Here is a 16,724-nt window from a genome sequence, read left to right as displayed (position 1 = left end):
CAGCGCGCAGAGACCCCCTCCGTCCCCCCCACCCCCTCCCGCCTAGGAGCCACTGCAAGAGGGATGTGCCAGTTGCTTTTGGGAGCTGACCGAGGTAAGCGCCAACCGCCTGATGCCCTCCTGCACCCCAACCCTCTGCCCCAGCCTAGAGCCCGCACCCAAACTTCCTCCCAGAGCCTGCACCCTCTCCCACACCTCAACCCCCTACCCCAGCCCAGTTAAAGTGAGTGAGGGTGGGGGAGAGTGAGCGATGGGGGGGGAGGGGGGAGTGAATAGTGGCGGGGCCTTGGAGAAGGGGTGGGAAAGGGTGTGGCCTCAGGGAAGGGACGGATCAGGGACAGGGCAAGGATCTTTGGGTTTGCACAATCAGAAAGTTGGTAACCCTACTCCAGCAGTGCAGCATCCTTGAAGACAATCAGAGGGCACTAATTCAATACTGATTCAGCGGGAAAGTGCCATCAATCAAATCATCAAAGCTATTTCATTAAGCTTCTTCACTTGATCTTTCTCAGGCCATGTCTACATCTAAAATTTTGCAGCGCTGGTTGTTACAGCTGTATTAGTACAGCTGTATAGGGCCAGCGCTGCAGAGTGGCCACACTTACAGCAACCAGCGCTGCAAGTGGTGTTAGATGTGGCCACACTGCAGCGCTGTTGGGCGGCTTCAAGGGGGGTTCGGGGAACGCGAGAGCAAACCGGGAAAGGAGACCAGCTTCGCCGCGGTTTGCTCTCGCGTTCCCCGAACCACCCTGCAAACCGCAGGGAAGGAGACCTGCTTGCTCGGGGGTTCGGGGAACGAGAGCGCAAACCGGGAAAGGAGACACGCTTCGCCGCGGTTTGCTCTCGCGTTCCCCGAACCACCCTGCAAACCGCAGGGAAGGAGACCTGCTTGCTCGGGGTTCCGGGAACGAGAGAGCAAACCGGGAAAGGAGACCAGCTCGCCGCGGTTTGCTCTCGCGTTCCCCGAACCACCCTGCAAACCGCAGGGAAGGAGACCTGCTTGCTCGGGGGTTCGGGGAATGAGAGAACAAACCGGGAAAGGAGACCAGCTTCGCCGCGGTTTGCTCTCGCGTTCCCCGAACCACCCTGCAAACCGCAGGGAAGGAGACCTGCTTGCTCGGGGTTCCGGGAACGAGAGAGCAAACCGGGAAAGGAGACCAGCTTCGCCGCGGTTTGCTCTCGCGTTCCCCGAACCACCCTGCAAACCGCAGGGAAGGAGACCTGCTTGCTCGGGGTTCCGGGAACGAGAGAGCAAACCGGGAAAGGAGACCAGCTTCGCCGCGGTTTGCTCTCGCGTCCCCGAACCACCCTGCAAACCGCAGGGAAGGAGACCTGCTTGCTCGGGGTTCCGGGAACGAGAGAGCAAACCGGGAAAGGAGACCAGCTTCGCCGCTGTTTGCTCTCGCGTTCCCCGAACCACCCTGCAAACCGCAGGGAAGGAGACCTGCTTGCTCGGGGTTCCGGGAACGAGAGAGCAAACCGGGAAAGGAGACCAGCTTGATTACCAGAGGCTTCCTCCTTCCACGGAGGTCAAGAAAAGCGCTGGTAAGTGTCTACATTGGATTACCAGCGCTGGATCACCAGCGCTGGATCCTCTACACCCGAGACAAAACGGGAGTACGGCCAGCGCTGCAAACAGGGAGTTGCAGCGCTGGTGATGCCCTGCAGATGTGTACACCTTCAAAGTTGCAGCGCTGTAACTCCCTGACCAGCGCTGCAACTTTCTGATGTAGACAAGCCCTCAGAGAATTCCCATCCAAGTACTGACCCAGCCTAACCCTGGATAAGCTTATGAGGAGTTCACAGCACAAGGTGATTTGGCTATCACCGTTCTTTAAAAAAAAACAAACAACAGTTGCTCAACCAATCACAGCTACAAGCTCAGCAAGTGAAACTGTTGCTTTCCAAGATAAAAATGTATTTGCAGTTAATTACTGGTGCCATTTGGGTGGGAGGACAGGTATTTGATACAAGTTAGTGTAAAGCATTCACCTTGGGGTATGTATACATCTACAATTTTGCAGCGCTGGTTGTTACAGCTGTATTAGTACAGCTGTATAGGGCCAGCGCTGCAGAGTGGCCACACTTACAGCAACCAGCGCTGCAAGTGGTGTTAGATGTGGCCACACAGCAGCGCTGTTGGGCGGCTTCAAGGGGGGTTTGGGGAACGCGAGAGCAAACCGGGGAAGGAGACCAGCTTCGCCGCGGTTTGCTCTCGCGTTCCCCGAACCCCCCTGCAAACCGCAGGGAAGGAGACCTGCTTGCTCGGGGATTCGGGGAACGCGAGAGCAAACCGCAGGGAAGGAGACCTGCTTGCTCGGGGGTTCGGGGAACGCGAGAGCAAACCGGGGAAGGAGACCAGCTTCGCCGCGGTTTGCTCTCGCGTTCCCCGAACCCCCCTGCAAACCGCAGGGAAGGAGACCTGCTTGCACGGGGGTTCGGGGAACGCGAGAGCAAACCGGGGAAGGAGACCAACTTCGCCGCGGTTTGCTCCCGCGTTCCCCAAACCCCCCTGCAAACCGCAGGGAAGGAGACCTGCTTGCTCGGGGATTCGGGGAACGCGAGAGCAAACCGCAGGGAAGGAGACCTGCTTGCACGGGGGTTCGGGGAACGCGAGAGCAAACCGGGGAAGGAGACCAGCTTCGCTGCGGTTTGCTCTCGCGTTCCCCGAACCCCCCTGCAAACCGCAGGGAAGGAGACCTGCTTGCACGGGGGTTCGGGGAACGCGAGAGCAAACCGGGGAAGGAGACCAGCTTCGCCGCGGTTTGCTCCCACGTTTCCCGAACCCCCCTGCAAACCGCAGGGAAGGAGACCTGCTTGCTCGGGGATTCGGGGAACGCGAGAGCAAACCGCAGGGAAGGAGACCTGCTTGCTTGGGGATTCGGGGAACGCGAGAGCAAACCGCAGGGAAGGAGACCTGCTTGCTCGGGGATTCGGGGAACGCGAGAGCAAACCGCAGGGAAGGAGACCTGCTTGCACGAGGGTTCGGGGAACGCGAGAGCAAACCGGGGAAGGAGACCAGCTTCGCCGCGGTTTGCTCTTGTGTTCCCCGAACCCCCCTGCAAACCGCAGGGAAGGAGACCTGCTTGCTCGGGGATTCGGGGAACGCGAGAGCAAACCGGGGAAGGAGACCTGCTTGATTACCAGAGGCTTCCTCAGGTATGCTGGGATACCTGCTTATTCCACGGAGGTCAAGAAAAGCGCTGGTAAGTGTCTACACTTGATTACCAGCGCTGGATCACCAGCGCTGGATCCTCTACACCCGAGACAAAACGGGAGTACGGCCAGCGCTGCAAACAGGGAGTTGCAGCGCTGCTGATGCCCTGCAGATGTGTACACCTCCTAAGTTGCAGCGCTGTAACCCCCTCACCAGCGCTGCAACTTTGTGATGTAAACAAGCCCTTGCTTTCAAAAGGACATTTATACAGCATGTGGTTTCACAGCTTGGTTAGCACAATTACTAATAAGATTTTTCTCCTTTTCCATTTATGAACTGCTTCTCCATTTCTCCTCCCAGATTCTGAGAGTGATCACATGTGTCTACAAACATATCTGGGCACTTACACCAAGTTAATATTTAAAAGCAATACTGAACTATATAGAGTTAGTTCAGTAAATTCAAAACAACTTACCCACTAATAGCTTCACATCTCTGACAGTGAAATCCCGGTCAGGCATTCTATAATTAGAAAAAAAAGCAATGTTAAATGCTATCAAAGTGTGATCACATTTTCTTTACAAGGATAAACCAGAAATAAGATTATGGTGTTATCTGTGGATATTGCAATACACATGGTTATTATTAGTAGGGATCAAGCATGGTTTCTCTGAGCAGTGTGGCCAGATTTTGTTGTTGCTGTTTTTGAGGGAGGAAGACAGGGAATGGTATCGAGACATATTCTTGGCTTTTCGAGGCTAGTTTGGTTAGCAGTAGTGCCAAAAAACTGTCTCTGCTCAAAAGTGGGGAGTCTGCACTAGAATCCTGCTAGCAACAATTACATGTGGTCAGGTCTTTTAACAAAACACAATAATATTCTACACTTCTATTGCACCTTCCAGTTGACCATCTGAAGCACTTAGCAAATAATTAGCCCTCACAATATCCCCATGAGGTAAGTGTTATCTTTTTGTTTCAGTGATTTGCATTCTCTCTGCAAGGGCCCCATAGCTGTGGAATTCACTATTTCCCTTGTCTGAAACAGACCCAACCTGATAACCTTCAGCGTTCATTTGCAAGGCTCAGATTTTTACCCAATCACTTGAAAATGGGGAAGAGGAGAACTGTTTGAGGAAAAAGGGGATTTGAGGTGACTATTTTAAACTAGTGCACTTGACCATAACATAGAAATATTGTAGATACAAGGCAACTAGAGCATATGGATGGGTGCTCTTTAGTATTTGTATAAATCATCACACACAAACAAAGAAAATAAAAGACAAACCTGACTAAGAGGTAAGTGGGCAAATCCAATCTGCTGAGAACTCCTACTGCCCTAGCACAAGTGAGTAGTACTTATGGAAACAGACAAGGTGGAGGAATACCTTCCTTCCCTTCAAAATGAAACTACATGCTCAGTACTTTGGAGAGGACAGCTAGAGTTGGTTTGTTATTCTCTACAACTCCTGACTGTGTCATGTGCCAGAGTGAGAATTCCACAGTGCTGAATGCAAACTGAGTGGTCAATGTTGTGGAACCCACTTCATGCTAGATTTACATCTGGGAAGTCCAGCTTTAATTTACACCATCTCCACTAACTGCTTATACCTCCCTCTGTAAACTTTGATATGCTGCCGCAGAAGCAAAAATCCCTGCTGCTCCAAACACCCTTTTCCTTCCTATTCCACCCACCATACATGCTATGCTCAGCCCTTGCACAATTACGACTGATTTATTCCTGCACTATGGCACAAATTGCAGTTCCACAGACTTCCAGCACTTTCTGTCCCATCAGTAAACACCATCCATTTGTCAAGTCTAATTACAAATCCAGAATGTCAACAATGGGGTTGGGTGGAGGGAGAGAACAGCTACTTTTTCTTTGCAATATCCTTTTCATTTATACTGCAGCTTGTAAAAGAGGATCTCAAAGTGCTTCAAAAGCATTAAGACCCTGTCTACACTAAAGACCTGATAGCTGCACTACTGCAGCTGTGCCACTGTAAGGCCTCACATATAGCCACTCTATGGCAACAGGAGAGAGCTCTCCCACTGGCATAATTAAACCACCCGCAGTGAGAGGCAGTAACTATGTTGGTGGGAGAGCATCTCTCACCGACATAGCGCTGTCCACGACGGCGCTTCTGTCGGCAAAACTTTTGTCACTTAGGGGCATGAAAAAACCACACCCCTGAGCGATATAAGTTTTGACGGCGTAAGTGCTTCTGGGCATAGCTACCACCGCTCATTTAGCTGGTTTTATTATGTCGACGTGAGAGCTCTCTCCTGTCGGCATAACGTGCCTTCACGAGCGCTCTTACATCGGCACAGCTGTAGACATGGCCCGAGTTAACAAAACTCACACAACCATATCAATTTGGTAAGGGATATATAAGGATCCCTTTTCCTAACACCAAAATGAAGCCACTCCTGGGGTAGAACACAGTTGTACAGAAACACTATACCACAGTTCAGAGCAGAGAGAGAAGACTACTGTTTCCAGCTGAAACTGCAGGAGAAATTAGGAAGGCAGAATGTAATTACCTGACTTTGAATTTGGCCTAACATTAGGGTTAAAACATCAACATAAAATATGATCCTTGGGATCTGTACTGACCGTAAGTGTTCAGTTTCAGTTTTCTGTTTTATACAAAACATGTCACCTCCAACAAAACAGTACCTAAATAATATGATGTGTATTGATATAGATGCACAGAGTAGAGTGCCAACGATCAGTCATTAATATTTCTTCCTGAAACACCTTCAAGGGTTCTCACAACAAATTTTTTGGTGGCCTCAGACAATTTTTCCTAAAATAATTAATTTTAGGAAAAACAAATAAATATACAAATACACATGTCCAAATCATTGTAATTTATTTATGTAGGGTTTTGCAGACTCAGTAATAAAAATAATGTATAGTTGTCTCTATTCTTTATTAGACCTAAACAGAATAGAAACACATATAATATGCTTTGCATGTTTTGTTTTTTTGGTGGTTGTTTTTTTCAGACTTCGTAGCTAGTAAGCCTGCTACTGTGAAATTTGATAGTATAGTTGTTAATATCATTTTTCACAGGGCTGGAGGATGCAGGGGACTCAGGGCAATGTTGGGGGGGGTGAGCCTGGGGCCTCGCTGCACAGCTGGGGACTGGAGGAGGCAGTGGGGTCAGAGGCAACATGGGAAAGCAATCCCAGGGCCAGAGCCTGAACCGTGGCAGCTGGGGAACAGAGCCCACCGCTGCACAGCTAGAGTCTGCTGCTCACTACCCCAGGGCTGAAGCCCGAGCCCCATCGCCCCTGGGAAGTTGGAGAACACATACTGGTTCCCTGCTCCTACAATGTTTGAGGCTCCAGAAGGGTGTAGGGACCAGGCCCTGGGGGAGGAGCCACTGCTTCCGCCCACCCCTATCATCACCCAGGAGGCTGTGGCTGCAAGAAAAGCCCCTGGTGGCCAAATGCAGCCATAGTGGCTGCATTCAAGAAATGCTATAGCTCAGGCCTGCACAACTCGTAAAGCGGCAAGGGCCACATTACTCCAAAGAAAACATCTGAGGGCCGAAACCCCCCAGCCCCGCGGAAACAGCCCCCCCCCCCCCGGACCTCCTGGCCCATGGAAACACCCTGCCCCAGCATCACCCAGCCCTGCAGAAACAAACCCTCCTTCCCTAGCGGTCGCCCCACCAAAACAGCTGTGGGCCAAAAAGGAAAGTTGGGGGTGGGGAGGATACTTGATTTTAAATCAGTTAGGGGCTCCCAGCTGAAAAGGTAGCTGTGAGCTGTCAGGGCCAAATTAAAGGGCCCGGGGCTCCGGCGGCTGCGGGAAACTGGAGCTTTGCGGGGCTGGGGCAGGGATTTAAAGGGCCCAGAGCTCCTGCCACTGAGGAGAGCCTGAGCCCTTTAAATCCCAGCCCCAGCCCATCCGCTGGAACTGCGGCCGGGATTCAAAGGGCTCTGGGCTGCCTGCAGCCGCCGGAGAGCCCTGAGCCCTTTAAATCTCAGCTGCAGCCGGGAATCTCTGCGGGCAGCCCAGAGCCCTTTGATTCCCAGCCACAGCTGGGATTTAAAGGGCTCTGGTCTCCCCACCGCTGTGGGCAGCTCAGAGCCTTTTGAATCCCGGCCGCAGCTGGGATTTAAAGAGCTCTGGGCTCACCGCCACTGCGGGCAGCCCAGAGCCCTATGAATCCCGCCACAGCTGAGATTTAAAGAGCTCTAGGCTCCCTGTCGCTGTGGGCAGCTCAGAGCCTTTTGAATCCCAGCCACGGCTGGGATTTAAAGGGCTCTGGGCTCCCCGCCGCTGCGGGCAGCCCAGAGCCCTTTGATTCCCTGTCGCGGGCCGCACACTGAGCCTCCGCGGGCCGCATGTTGTGCAGGCCTGCTATAGCTGTTCCTTAGAAAGGTCTCCATTTCATGTACTGACCTGGGCCAAGGCTGGTTAGCTTGCGAATTCTGATTAATTGCAGCACAATGTGGTATGACTGCCAGATGGTTAAAAGAGACAATATGTCTTTTCAGACAGCACCATCTCTCCAACTTACAATCATCTTATAACTGCCAATAATCATGGGAGTGTCTAATTGTTCCAAATATCTCCCTAAGGAAGACATGGCTGCTAAAATATCATGACTTCTATTTCCTGCTTCTGACCACTAGAAATAACAGCTCATTATGGTTGGAAATATGAGATGGAAAAGCACCAAGGTAATTTTGTAACTTTACTTTCATTCTTAATAATCTCTTCATCAATTACCACACTTCCTGCTCTTCAAGAGGAGGACCATACATGGCAACAGAATTGTTCAAATACACTTCGTAGATCTGCCAGCCACAAACATGCAAGCTGACTGCTTAACAGCAAACAGAACTGGAAGTACATAGCAACAACTACTTCTAAATGTCACATAGATCTAAAACGATTGTATACAGTGTGTGTAGTATTAACACATTATACATACACACACAAATATATCTTTTCATCTCAAAGTGTTTGGCATACTGCAAATAGGGATCATTTCATCTACCAAACTACGAAAAAGCTGCCCCTCTGGGGCAAGATACAGCAATGCTACACAAGTGTCTGGGACAGGAAGTAAACAACACTGTATCATTTGAAACTGCAGGGAGAATGTAGGTCAACAAATGTGTTTATCTATATGTGAATTGGGTGAAGACACTGGGGCTAAAAACTCGACTCTAATCTTGTAAAAAATATTTTGGAATGACAGACAGGGCTGGCAATTATTAATGTTGCCCAACACTTCCCATTATAAGATGCTGTTTTCAGTTGCTTATAACTTTGCTGAACTTTAACGGTTTTGGTTGAAATTTTCCATGCTGGCTCTCTGCCTCGGGCTGAATTTTTCTGGATAACTTAAGCCTAAATGGTTAAGCCATTTCTGAGAACAAGGCTAGGGAAAAAGATGTAATCCTGGTGACTTTTTTTTTTTAAAAGGTCTTGTGCCCCCATGCTTTGGAGCAGGGCCTTGAAATCTGGCCTTTGTTCAGAAATGTGTCTTTTTCTGCTACTGTGAAAATCTCCTCAAATTTGGCCAAGTTACAAGACATTCCATCCATAATGGTCATGATCCAAAACAGGGCTGAGCAGGAGTTACCCTGCAACTGCAGCTCTGGGCTGCTGTGAATCCAGGCACCTGACCTAAGAGCCAGGAGCCTCTCTCCTGTGCGCTCAATGCTCTGCCCTCTGGGCCCAGCAGAGTAGAAAAGGAAGCTTCCTGATCTGAATGCAGCAGGAACAAGAGATGGGCCTGCAGGGGAAGTAGTTTGGGAAAAGAAATCTGGGGGACAGAGAGGGATGGAAACTGGGACCAAAAGGGAGAAAGAAGGAGACCAGGAATTCGGGTGAAAGGCAAGACTGCAATTGGATGGGCAAGGAGACTGGAACTAGGAACTCAGGAGGGAAATGGAGGAGTAAGGTGGCAGAGTCCAGGCAGCCAGTAGGTAAGGGCAGAGATTGAGATCAGACTGAGAAGCTGAAGGAGGAGACTTGGACTGGATGGGCAAGACAACTGGGACTGAGCACAAGTGAAGCAGAAAAAAGAAGGGGGGAAGACACATCTGACAAGCAGTGGGGCTACAGGGCGAAGAGTGTTACTGGCTGGGCAAAGGAACTAGGATAAGGAGGTAGGGGAGGAAACTGAGACTGGATGAGAATCCCAGGGAGGGAGATTGAGACTGGGAGCCATTGGGGACAGGGAACAGAGCTGAAGGGAGAGAAAGATCAGATGAGGAGCCAAGGAGCGGGGCAGGGGGATTGGGATTGACTAGGCAAGACTGGGAAAAAAATCTGGACGAGGCGCTAGAAGTGGGAAAGAGACAGGACAGGGACAGGGCAGGAGTCTCACTTAAGAAGATGGGCACAGACTTTTCTGGTCTACTATAGCACACTCCACTCCAGAGCACAGACTGGAATCCAAAATTCTTGAGTCTCGCCATTCCTCTGCTTGCAGCAAATATCTGTGAAACCCAAGGCGAAGTGTCCTATCCCCCTCTAGTGCTGGTCTAAATAAAGGATCACAACCTACTACCGCTATAAATTACTTCATTAACTGAAGTGGTAGAGGTCTGTGTGGTGGATCTAAAGATTCTAACCCTGACAAGACCCATGTCGGTGTCAATATGATGCCATTTGATGGAATTTCTGTTTTTATTACTTGGTTCTCTTTAAATCTAGGAAATTACACATACACTTACATTAAAAGAGTATTAAGGTCACAAAGTCAAGCACTCAAAAATTAGGAAATGCCAGAATCAAAGTGCCTGTGCAACCCTAATTAGTCCTCTTGTACATATGCATTATGATATAGCTTTTAATTATATGATCACATAGTATTTTAATGCAAATTTTTGTAGGTTTATATAAACATATCACATACCAACTACTCCTGGCAAGAAGAAATATATATACTTAGAAGTGTAAATTTAGATGAGATGGAATTATATTATTCCACAGAATACAAAATAACAAAAATGTACTTATGTATCTCACTCCTAGCATTGGAAATTAATATAAATTGCATTTCTAACATTCTTTTGACCAAGAGGCAGTCAATCCTAAGTACATATTTACACTTCCTGCAAGAAATTCTATTTCAAGCTAACATGTGAATCAATGCACATTTTAATAAAAATTATTAGAACCTGGGATTTCCCATAAGAGGCAAATCAATACACCTGACCAAATGTCCAGTGGGGATTCTCTTCCAGACTCCTCCAATGGATCATTTAGGTCCTAATATATCAGATTTGATTTGTGTCTATTTTACACATCAAAAAATTACCTAGACTCTTTAAAAATCTAGCCCCAGTTCTTTACTCTGACAGCCTCTGGCTGTGAATTCCATCTATTGGCAGAAGCTGCACACATGACATGCTTAGTGTTGTAGGAGGGGGAAACAGAATACAACATCAGTTAACCAAGTGCCTTTCCACCAGAAAAGGAAAGAGACACTAGAATGATATCAGTAGCTCGTAAGGGTCAGAGAAACTGGCTAGTCAAGTCTGGCTGTTGGAGACTATTTAAGCTCATCACAGCAGACTAGGGCACACATGCTCCTTCCCTTTGATAAGCATTAAAGTAAGAAAAATGACTAAAATTGTTATCATGGGACTCCCTATGTATTCTCTCCCAAATACTTCCAAATCCAGTTCAGAATCCAAAAGATGTTTTTTCTAACCACTGCCTTTGCAAGCTCCACCTGCGAGCTGAAAATCATACTGCATTCTTTCAATCTTAAGGCTTCATCAGTAATAACGATTCTGCAACTTAGCTGACAGCTCGTTTATACTGTGTGAGACAGATTAGAATGTAAAAGTCATAATTAGAGAATTGCATATTATGTCACTAGGGCACAGACTGGGAGCTGGAAATCTGGGGTTCTGTTTCCATCTTTGTCCCTGACTCCCTCTGTGACACTGTCGCCACTTAACCTTTCCCTCCCTCAATCTGCTCATGTGTAAATTAAATATAATCATCCTACCCACCTCCCATAGGTGTTGTGAGGCTTCATGTTTTTAATGGATTTCAGTTCCTCAGATGAAAGACCATATACAAGTGCAAAGTTATAATTTTGTAAACATTTACTAACAAGTAAGATTTTGTTGTAACTTACTTAATTCCCAGACCATCTTTACTTCTGAAGAGAAGGGGAACCCTGAGAGCTTCTCTTTGCACATACTCAAAAGTAAGATCTGTTTGAATAAAAAACAATCAATTACAATGACATCCTCACTTCACACTAGATTTTTTCAAGATTCACTATTTTAATTTCTGCAGCAAAAAAAAAAAATCACTATCACTTAAACAAAACTGCAAAGAGAGTGAACATTTTTAGGTCAAAAGCAAAATCTGAGTGATTGACAATACTCTCCCAGCTGCTCTCTATTTTTCCTATTCCCTGATGCATATAAAGCAGAATGCATTCAGAGATTCTCAGTTGTCCAAGGCTGAGAAGCCCTGGTTATGATAAAATGCCAAATTAACACTTACAGCAAATTCACAGCTAAGTAACTGTTAAGAAGCCTGGCATGCACAGAGGAAATATAAAGATCAAGCTATATATTTGGGTTTTAAGAAATATACTGTTTCTGTTGGGCTTTACAGAAGTACAGTGTAAGGTCCGGATTCTACAAATATTTATGCACATATTACTTTACACATGAATAATCTCACCGAGTTCAACGGGATTACTTACATTTGTAAAGTTATATGCAGTTTTGTTGTAAGCATGTCAGTCCCAGAATATTACAGAGATAATGTGGGTGAGGTAATATCTTTTATTAGATCAACTTCTGTTCGTGAGACAAGCTATTGAGCTATATAGATCTCTTCCATTTATAAAATTAAGCATTTTTAAAGTTAAGCAGGTGTGTGTCTGCACTATGGGGCTTATAATGTGGAAATCTTATTGTAATTTCTGACACAGTTAAGGTGATAAGAGGGAGCGAGGAAATCTCTTTTCAATAGAAATTATTAATTTAATGCCAAAATAACCAGAACATTGGACACAGACTTGGTTGTCTTTACACTGAACAGTATCACATTATTATTTCATTCTGAGGACTAAGCTGAACTGTTAATGTTTATATGCAGTGGTATGAAATGACATATGTCATACCTGAAACAATGGTGTATGTGATTCAATGACTAGTGAAAAAGTGACAAGCAGTGATTGGGGGTAGGGGGCAGGGGTACTTTTAATCTATTTGGACTCTGCAGCATAGAAGTGAAATTAAATCTTGAAGTGGCCGCATAACACCTATCTGTGATCTGTAATCCTCCTTCCATAAATGAGAGTAAGTCTTATGCAGCATCTCTAAAGGATGCCTTGCATATAATAAATACGTAAATAGCTTAAAAATAAAAACACTTATAGTTTGACTCCTCAGCAATCCAAATACAACAGTTCTAAACACCCAATTTATACATAACCACTTTTAATTGCTTAGGTAATTTCATTATCTAAGAACATCCTTCATGGGACTCTGCATGAGATTTACCATCCTCAGATTTATACACCTTGTGTCTGTTTACTATCAAAACAACTGTAAGGGGGTGAGGGAAATCAGTACTAAATACCCCTTTTTACTTGTTTCTTAACCTCTCTTTTTACAACACTTTTCCTCTTTTATTCAATTAGCAATGACAAGAAGTGTGGCTAAAGCATCCCCACCTAGAGCTGTCAAATTAGACCATTGTTTATCTTAGTGTTATTTTACTAACTTTTAATAATTGCACTTGTTTTTAGAACAGTCAGACTACAGCTTCTGTAATCTATTTTTCAGTCAACTAATGGAAGACACAAAAAGCATTTCTCCATTAGCAAAAATATCATAATTTATTACTCAATGTATTAATACTAAAAAAATTCATTTGGCTTTAGTAACAAATTAACTAAAAACACACAAAAAACCCTTCTGAGTAGGGGACGCCACATGTAAGACAAAATCTGAGTGGGTGAGGCATGTCAAGGACAAATATTAGTTCAGGAAGCAGACAGCAGATACATAGCATATTACGCTAGTGAACAAGTAGCATTGGTAGGCTCTGTGTTCAGGCCAAAAATCACACTGCAGCTTTGCAGCACCTCTGAAGAAAACCTCCAACCCACAGTCCTGGCCAGTGATCAAAGAGGTGCTACCATGAAAAATAAAAACAAGGAAGCAGATGATTAAGAATATTCAGCCGATTCCATGTGTTAAGATATCTTGACATTTCTACTCTCACTCAGCAAAAGGATCAGCAGGTTAATATTTTTGCCTTGGTTACATTCAATTCTTGATTTTATAGAAAATTTAAAGAGGCACAAATGAAAACGGAGCAAATAAAAGTCTTTAGAAAGACCCAACAAAGCATTCAAATATCTTGCAGGGCTGAACGAAGTAGACATAGACCAAAACAAAGTAACAAAAGACACTCATTTATTTTCAAGTTCCCTAGAAGGGGAGAAGCTACCCAAAGGTCTCAAAGCTGCTAAGCAAGAGAAATAGTGGATTATAATACTATTAGCAAGTAGCAATTAAAGCAACCTAAGAATTTGGGAGAGAAAAAGAGAATCCAATCCCCCTCTGGAAAATTACTGAACATTTTTAGAGCTAAGAAACAGGTGTTGGAGGGGGAGACTTTTCCACAAAATAATAAATTATCAAGAAGTCAGACATGGATTTCCCTCACCACATAAGTGGCCCTTCTGAAGCAAGTTAAAAGTGTCCATTGCAAGGCTAAGCTTTGGAAAAAGAAGAAAATACTCTAAATTAAATTAGTGGTTCGATTACTGTTGCCATCTGATGAGAAATACAGCCAAAGCTAATAATTGGACATTCCTGAGATAACTGGTTCAGATTGTGGTGTCCCCAGTGAGGTTGGATTTTGGAAGAAGTGCAATTTGGTGTTAATTTTAGTAACAGCGCAGTAAATAATGTTGACCAGTTGCAACAGCACCCCTCAATCCATCTGATCCCCCTAAGAAACCAATCCCCTTCACATCCCTTCCCAGAAGCCAAGAGAGCTGCTAGCTGTACTGGCTGGCTTCAATTATTTGTTACTTCATTGCTAAATCACATAAGAAAATCCAGGTAGTTTGGAGGGACAGCTGTAATTTAATATATGATATAAACACAAAGAAGTTATTTACTCTAAACCCCCCTGACGCTAGAGAACCGGATAATCAATTGCATCCCTTGAAACTGACAAACTGGAAGCAAATGGGACCTTGATTCAATAGGGGGCGGAGAGGGAGAAGCTAGAATCACCCTGAGGCTGAGTGGGGGCTGGGGTTTTTCTGCGGCTCCTTTCTACGAACCTGATTCCCTAAAATATTGGAAGCTGAACTGGGGTCACGCTGATAGGCTGGGATGAAGGGGCGGGAGACATTGGGGTTTCTCTACAAGCTACATCCTGATACACTCATGTCATTGTCAAAGCAAAAGTTGCACACCCGTGACCAGGTTACATGGGAATGATGTGAGCAGTCCCAACGCCCGTACCCACCTCTAGCTACAGAGGCAATGCACACAGAAACGCATACATGTGTTTATTTCCTGGCTAGGTCCAGGCTAGGGCCCCAGTGTGCAACACCCAACCCACTACCCCCTCCCCTGCTGCTCGGCCTGGATTCGTCACCGGATTCCCTGGAATGGGGGATGCAGGCGGGAAATACGAAACAAACCACAAACTGCACGTGGAGACACCACCAGCTTCTCTAGAGCAATCAAAGCAAAGAAGAGGCACCCATCCATTCCACTCCCACTAATTCAAACACATTCATCCCTGAGACAGCCAGGCATTTACCTTTTCCTTCCATGTCACGCACGAAATTCCCATGATACTTTTGACTCTTTAATTTCTCCTCCAAATTAAAACTCCTGATGCAGACAATTTCCTCCACGTCAGAGAGGTCCTCATTCTCATCGTATCTCCTTCTACCAATAGATCGCTAGAAAACAAAGCAAATAATATAGACGGGGTGGGAAGTGGACTTTGGGGAAGGAAAAATGTATCAACTTAGGGGATATTTGGATAAACATGGTCTGGGTAAATAATGATAAAGGCTGCAAAATTAACAATACTTTATACAACGTGAGCTTGAGTACAGAAGACTCTCCACTCCCTTTCTCCTTATAACACCGTACTAATCCAAAGTAACAGGTGTCTGGCTGCAGGAGACCCTTGCACTATTTTTTTGGGGGGGAGGGGGATATCTCTAAACACCAAACAAGTGAAGAGATTTACACAAATCACTAATTCACAAAGCCCAGCACTGCTGCGCTTTGCAAGACAGTAAAAAAGTGAACGGCATGCAGGCAGTATTTGTTTGTTAACACATCGCGTCTCCGATCATATGTTATTATTTGTGTAAAATACAACTAAATAATTTCGCATAAAATTCTCCATTTACTCTGATACACGCTATTCAGGTTGCAATATTTACATAATCCAAGTGTTTCCATAGTCACACCGGAAGCCACGATTTAAAAACAAATTGCATTATGTAACATAATGATTTATTTGCGCTTCTCCCCCCTTGCAATGATCCACATGTTATTTCTGTTCAATCACAGGCTATGCAGTTTAAAGAACAAAAAAAAGGGGGGATTCAGAGGAGAAAGGGCAGGAATGAGTTAAATGCACGATGAGGGGTGTGTATGGAGTAGGCCCGGGTGAAAACAGCAGAGGCCGGTGCTGCTGTTGCGGCTTCCCCCAGAGCCAGCGTGTAACTTGTTAACACCAGCCCCTGGTTCTCCGGCAGGGACACAAGGCAGAACCGCACGTTCACACACACAACACACTCTGCATGCAAACACCCGCCTGCAAAAGGAAGCGCTAGCTATACACAAAGCTAGCTCCCTTTGGGAACCAAATACACCAGCTGCCTCCATTGGGGTTGCTCAGTTCCGAACACTTTACAATCCAGATCTCCCTCTCGCTATACATATATTTAAAATCCCCCCAGCAGCTAGTTCTAGAAAAACACACACTTCATCCGTACAATCCTTTACCAACAGGAAAAAAAAGAGTATTGTCCCACCCTCTCTTTCCCCTCACTTAAATTCCACCCCCTTCCCAAGTGTTTAAGCTGATCTCTTGCAAACTAAGAAGCTCTGCTGCCTATATTTACATGCATTTCTCCCTTTGCAAATAATTAAGCAAAATCAATTAAAATGTACAAATAGGAAATAGACAGAAGCCAGCTACACACCAATCTTCTTCCAGAGTCTTTCTCTGCCTCCATTTTTTTGGAGAGTTTCATCTCTTAATTGTCAACAGTTCCTGTCCTGCATTTTTTGGCCCAAATGGGGAGGAGGAAAAACAAAAGCCATCCAGGTCTCTCTAAAGTTTTGCAATTTTGCACCAGCACTTTTTGGGGGAAGGGGAAGGGAAGGGGAGGGGGAGTCGATGCGTTTTGCAAAGTCCTAAGGAACCATTTTCAGACACTGAGTGGGGCGCAGGCGTCATAATCCCCGGAACGTAAACATTGTTGCCGATCGCGTTCGGGGAAGGGGGGGAGGCCCGGGGGATGTGGCGGCTGCAGAGGGGGGTTGGGGGGGGGAC

The 16,724-nt window shown here is 46.0% G+C and overlaps 1 protein-coding gene across 2 annotated transcripts in view; it reads right to left on the bottom strand.

Moving 5' to 3' along the window:
- The window catches only part of KDM2B (lysine demethylase 2B), a 176,040-nt gene extending 159,316 nt beyond the window's left edge, over nucleotides 1-16,724 (bottom strand). The window contains exons 1-4 of one of the 2 annotated variants that reach the window (XM_030583398.1): nucleotides 16,372-16,724; nucleotides 14,964-15,108; nucleotides 11,287-11,365; nucleotides 3,633-3,679 (exon numbers count right to left, since the gene is read on the bottom strand). In XM_030583398.1, coding sequence (XP_030439258.1) covers nucleotides 3,633-3,679; nucleotides 11,287-11,365; nucleotides 14,964-15,108; nucleotides 16,372-16,422 — 322 coding nt within the window. In that variant the 5' untranslated portion in view covers nucleotides 16,423-16,724. The remainder of the gene's footprint in view (nucleotides 1-3,632; nucleotides 3,680-11,286; nucleotides 11,366-14,963; nucleotides 15,109-16,371) is intronic. The other variant, XM_030583397.1, reaches the window with a different exon arrangement.

This window comes from Gopherus evgoodei, chromosome 13 (assembly GCF_007399415.2).
Source record: "Gopherus evgoodei ecotype Sinaloan lineage chromosome 13, rGopEvg1_v1.p, whole genome shotgun sequence".
In the NCBI taxonomy this organism is placed as follows: Eukaryota; Metazoa; Chordata; order Testudines; family Testudinidae; genus Gopherus; species Gopherus evgoodei.
This window is presented reverse-complemented; position numbering and strand designations above follow the sequence as displayed.